The sequence below is a fragment of the Pteropus vampyrus genome, unplaced genomic scaffold (genome assembly GCF_000151845.1).
Source record: "Pteropus vampyrus isolate Shadow unplaced genomic scaffold, Pvam_2.0 Scaffold4, whole genome shotgun sequence".
Classification (NCBI taxonomy): Eukaryota; Metazoa; Chordata; class Mammalia; order Chiroptera; family Pteropodidae; genus Pteropus; species Pteropus vampyrus.
Window position 1 is genome coordinate 19,160,929 of NW_011888785.1, and position 6,045 is coordinate 19,166,973.

The window sequence follows — 6,045 nt, forward strand, 5'->3', positions numbered from 1 at the left end:
TTTTTTTTTTAATGTATTTTGTTAAAAAACTTAAATAGGCAAAACTAAACTACAGGGATACATGCTTTGGTGATAGAACTATAAACAAAAAGTAAGAAAATTATAACCATAAAAGTCAGGACATTGTTTGCAAGTCTTACAAGAGGAGGAGGGACGCGCTTGGGTTTGGGAAACAGCATAAGTAATTTCTGGCAAAACCCTATTTCTTTAACGGGATAGTGGTTCATTGATAGTAATTTCTGTGTCAGTGCTGTATTTTACAATTAAAAACATTTCAAAAATAAAATTGCAATCTAAAAGATTCACTAATACTGTGCTGGCTGGAAAATTACTGCTTGGCTATCGCCCATGGAAACATAGGCTATCGCCCATGGGAACATAGGCTATCACCCATGGGAACATAACATTCTAACAGTAAGCTTTCTGCTTCTGTACCCCCGCTTGCACAACCGACCTGTGGGTTGACAGGTAGTGAATAGGAGAAAAATAGACCTTTGTGTTTAAGACAGAATGAGGAACGGGATTTAGGGCTTAAAAACCCTGTACCTCTACATTTCGGGGCTGCTTAATTCGGGGTCTGCGTACCCCTTGCAGACCCAGCTGGCTGAATAAAGAGTGTGTTTCCCATATAACTCACTGATTTCTGGTGGTCCATGTGTCTTTCGGGGGCTGGCAGCTACAACAATACAGCTATTATGTATTTTTTCATGCGATTTATTCATTTTCCCATGTTCATATTCACACCCTTAAATCAAACATATTATACATTAATTTTCACAAGTAAATGTTCTATGATACCTGAGCAGAGACATTTACTAGACTGGTTTTTACCCATTGTTTAAATCTGGTTTGATAATAAAGTTGATTTTAATTTCGCATCCTCAAGATAAATATGACCGTGTTTGTGCCAATAGACAAAAAAGTTCTTACAGAGTTTTGTTTTTATCTCCTTATACCTTTCATTTACTTCAGTCTCAGGAGAAAAGCCAATTTAAAAAAATTCATAGGGCTCTTAGGGAAGGTGTTATGGGCTGATTTGTAATCCCCTAAAATTCATATGTTGATGGCCTAAGCCCCAGTACATCAGATTGTAACTATACTTGGAGATAGTTTTTAAAGAATTAAGTTAAATAAGGTCATTAAGGTGAGCTCTAATCCAATATGACTTATGTTTTTCTACGAAGAAATTGGGCACAGGTAGACATAGATTTAAGACCATGTGAAAACACAGGGAGAAGACAGCTATCTACAAGCCAAAGAGAGAGGCCTCAGAAGAATCCAACCATGTTGACACTTTGATCTTGGACTTCTAGCCTTTGGAATTGTGAAAAAATAAATTTCTGTTGTTTAAGCCATTCTGACTCTGGTACTTTATTATGGCAGACCTAGCAACTACAAAAACTAAGAGAGAAATTAAAACTAAAAAAAAAACAAACAAACAAACAAAAAAAACACCTATGATTTTATAATTTTTTGACTCATATAATGAAAAGAAAAGCTTAAGACAATTACAAATCATTAATAAAGAAAGGAGAACTAACAGAGTCCATATGAAAAGAAACACCCTAATGAGCTAAGCACAGAGGGCAAAAAAAGAGGGAACCAGCAGGAAAATAACTGGGGCTACGGACTGAATTAGTGGGCAGGAATCGCTTTCAGTGTGGTTCCTGGGAAAAAAAAGAGAGGAGAATTTTGAGTTAGATTCTCTATTCCATTTTTTTTAATGGACTAGAAACAAATGGGGTGATGAGTGAAATCAAAGTGGTTTTCTTAAAGGGAGAAGCATCCTCTGGCCCGAGGGTTTGAAAGAACTTTGGATTTATCATGTCCCTAGTCTGACAGGCTTGGGGTTAGGTAAACCATCAATGAAGAAAATGCAATTTTCTGGCTAGAAAATCAGCAAGTCAGTGCTTTGGGTGTTACACATACCCATGGAGCCCAATGACCTCAGAGTGGAATACACTTTATGGATTAAGTACAAGTTTCCTGAAAAGGGATATTACCGTAGAGACAACAGACAGCTGTTTGCTGGATTCTCCTTCCATGCTGATATTTGCATTTTGTCATTTTAGTGACAGATATAAATAGAAATAGTCGACTGCCTATTTCCTTTCATCTTTAATTTAATGCATTCAGAAAAGCATTACATAAAATAGAGAAGTAAAGCTAAATAAACAGGGATGATAATAAAAGGAAGCTGGAGATTATAAATCTAGGTAATTTTTTTTCCAACTATAAGCAAAATGGCTCCATTCTCCTATGTCATACCTAGAAGAATCCTGATATCCTTTCTGCAGTTAAGCCAGTGATACAGTGATAAAAATTAGTCAACCTTCCAATTACCCAACCTTAAGTTTAAAATAACTTTCTAGGAGGACTAACATAACTATATCTATCTACATCACTTGTAAAAATTAACAGATTTTGTTTTGTCTTATATATGTAGATATATAAAGATGTATTTACAGGGAAAATGTCCCAGTGCCTGGAATTTGCTTTTAAATACTAAACACACACACACACACACACAGAGAGAGAGAGAGAGAGATCATCAAAATATTTATAACCGTCGACTCTGGAAAATGGACATGTAGGAGTTCATTACAGTATTCTTTTCATTTCTGTATATGTTTGAAACTTTCCATAATAATTTTTTTGTTAACATATTATTGAAAAATCTAGTTCTTTTCATGTTGTCGCTTAAATAGGACAATGTAATTTAGTTATTTAGTGATATAGAGTTTAATTTGAATAAAAAGCTTTATGATGGTAATATATTTAAACTGAAAAGCAGTGAACAACAGCTTTAAGAGAAAATAATGGGAAAATGTTTACAACATGATACAATGTTTATTTTTTAAGCAAGATACAATGTTGTAGATATGTATCATAGCAGCTACATGAAAAAATATAAATATGGCATAGAACAAAAAAACACTGAAAGGAAATATATCAAAATGAAAATGAAGTTTACCTCTCAGTGATGAGTTTAAGGGTAATTTTTCCTTTTTCTCTACTTAGAACTTTTCTAAAATGAATATCTATCAAATTTATAATCAGAAAAAGAAAGCAAAAATATATAAATGGCATTTATAATTCTGACAGGCAGAATACACAGTCTGAACACTGTTACAATTAGCTAAACTCACCAAACAATTAGCTAAAACTCACCAAACTGAACATTGGACCTAAAGAAACCCTTTGGTGGAGTTTGGTCTCATATGCCCTCACATTACATCAGCAGCAGACTGGAAAAAAAAACCACATTCTTATGTCTATAATTGGAAGAGCCTTTTATTTGTGTATAATCTTTTCAGAACTTCCCTGACAAAAACCAGTATCCTGAGATTTCTGTGTCCAGGGATTTTAAACTCCCTGGGACTTCTCAGAAGACCTAATAAATTTATAATTTTACCAGGGGTAGTCATCTCCAACTGAATGCAAAGCCATGAATCCTGGACCCAAGATTTCACCTCTTCCTTCCCAGTGATAATTTTAAAGGCAAATTTCATAAATTATTTTCTGTGATATAATAAAAAAAAAGAACCAATTACAGTTATACTAATTCCACAAAACATAACTCCGACAACTCCTACAGTATAATAAGAATTCGTTTCCTGATAACTAAAGGTTTTATTTTTTTCCCATATGAGTAATACATTTCCTTGATAAATTCTGAAATATAAAAATCCCAAAACTGTATACGTACCACACACTAACCAATTGCGCCACTGGAGCTCCTAAAAATCCCCAAAACTATAGATTAGAAGTATCACTGAAAATTAAAATCATAATCAGTATTTAAAATATTCTGAAAATATTTCCCCTGGAGAGAGGAAAGCTTTACTTACTTTCACTTCCACAGTCTTCCCTCCATGTTCAATGTGTCTCTCTATGTATTCAGAGGACAGTAAATCACTGCAACAACAAAAGAAATGATTAAAGAAGACCCTGAAAATGTAAAGTAGTCAAAAATCAAGTTTACACATCCTAGCTTTAATGATTCTTTAACCCAAATTTTAAAACAAAAATAAAACTTTATAGGTCTCTGTCTCTCTCCCCCCGGCCCCCCACACACAGGTTATGAGGTTGACTGACTAAACCACCTGTCACCCCGTTGCTCAACAGAGCTGATTCCATTGATCTAGTACAGGAGTTCTAGGAAACTACTCCAAGCACACCATTATTTTAAAGACATCTTATTCTTCTCTTTTTTTACTTTAGCTTTTTATCAAATAGTTTTAATTTGCTACCGTACCTTACCATTTTTTGATGTGTTACATGTGCTATTTCATATAAGAAAAGTTTCCATCACGAAAATAAAAAGGAGGCAAAGAAAGCTAAAAGAAATGAAAAGTTATATACCATCAGCAGTTTCAAATAATTCTCTTTTGAAAACTCTACTAAACAACAACTGTCTTAAAATTTTTAAATGTTTACATCATCTTAAATATACTTCTCTTTAATTCTATATATGTGAAGAATTTCCCCTTTAATGGAGGTGCCTCAAGACACAACTTCTATAAAAAGTATTAAAGTCTCTACATTTTTAAAGCACTAAAATATAAATAAAATTAACGTTAATAAATAAAAATTATATATGAAGCTATAAATTTTCTGTGGATCCTGAAAAAGAAGATACTTACTGAGAAGGGCTTCTGGTGGCTAACTGGGCTCAAATCTTAAAGCAGAGCCTAGCAGCCATTTCTAAACTGGGACCTTTTATCCAAACCACACTTCAGAAAGAGGCCTGCACTAAACCACCTGCCATCTGGGGCAGCCCTTATAAAAGAGTTCCTGGAATTGTATTTCAACCTACAGGACTGAGGCTTTCTCCATACAATCGAAGCTGCACAGTTATAGTCCCATCAGCATCTTCTCTGACCAATCAGAGCGGCTTCATTCTGACCAATCAGGACAGTGCCTTTTAGGCCAATCAAACTGCAAGGATTTAGAGTCTCATTTGCATGAGTACAGACTCATCAGGAATGGGGACTTCCTCACTCTATATAAGCCAGCTTCCTCTCTGGCTTGGGGGGTGCACTTTCCCTTTCCATCAAAGATAGGAAACTGTGTTCCTCTGGTTGGAGTTGAAACACCAAAGACAAACACTGAAGACGTTTCACAAGAGCAGAGCAGACAGAACAGAGCAGAGCTGTCTAGTGGAGAGCTGCTGCCTCGCTCCAGGCCCTCCTCACAGCCCTGAAGTTTCACAACTGTGATGTTTCTAATTGAGCTGTTTACACTGAATAAAGTTTCCTTCTTCACCGCATCCCAAACTGGGGATTCCTGTTGGCGTAGAATTGTTGCCAATACCATCAGTTGACATTTCTAAACCTACTACTCTATTAATAGACATTCAGCCAACTAAAAAATCTTTCTTACAGTTATCTAAAGGTCACCATGCCAAAACTATCCTAACTATTAAAAAGAACGTGAATTTATGAACACATAGGCCGACAATGACAAGCACCATACCTACAGTTGCTTGAAATGTAAACAGAATGATCAAACAAAAGTTACATTAATTCAGGCACCATAAGCAGTTTCCTATAGTATCTGATGCTTACATCACCATTTAGAAACCCTATAACTATATTTTAAATCAGCAGTCCCCAATCTTTTTGGCACCAGGGACAGATACTCCAATGAGAATCTAATGCCTGATGATCTGAGGTGGAGCTGAGGCAGTGATACTTGTCCTGGGGAGTGGCTGCAAATACAGATGAAGTTTCATTCGCTCACCCGTCATTCACCTCCTACTGTGAAGCCCAATTCCTAACAGGCCACTGACAGGTACTGGTCCACAGCCTGGGGGTTGGGGACCCCTGGTCTAAGTGCTTGTTTCATTTGTTTTTGGAATACATTTTACTATTAACTTTATGTGGGAGAACTAGCTAGGACGCTCTAAGCTGCAAGTTGCAGAAAACAACTCAAAGTGGTTTAAATAATCAGAACATTTATATCTTATTTCTCATTAGAAATTCCAAAGCAAGTGTAATGTGGATTTGCTTTTGCAAATATTCAATTCTGTTAGATGAATAA

The 6,045-nt window shown here is 35.6% G+C and overlaps 1 protein-coding gene across 1 annotated transcript in view; it reads right to left on the reverse strand.

Annotated features, from left to right (window-relative positions):
* ADAM22 (ADAM metallopeptidase domain 22) overlaps positions 1 to 6,045 on the reverse strand; it is a 236,308-nt gene that overhangs the window by 121,701 nt on the left and 108,562 nt on the right. The window contains exon 4 of the mRNA XM_023532581.1: positions 3,852 to 3,918. Coding sequence (XP_023388349.1) covers positions 3,852 to 3,918 — 67 coding nt within the window. The remainder of the gene's footprint in view (positions 1 to 3,851; positions 3,919 to 6,045) is intronic.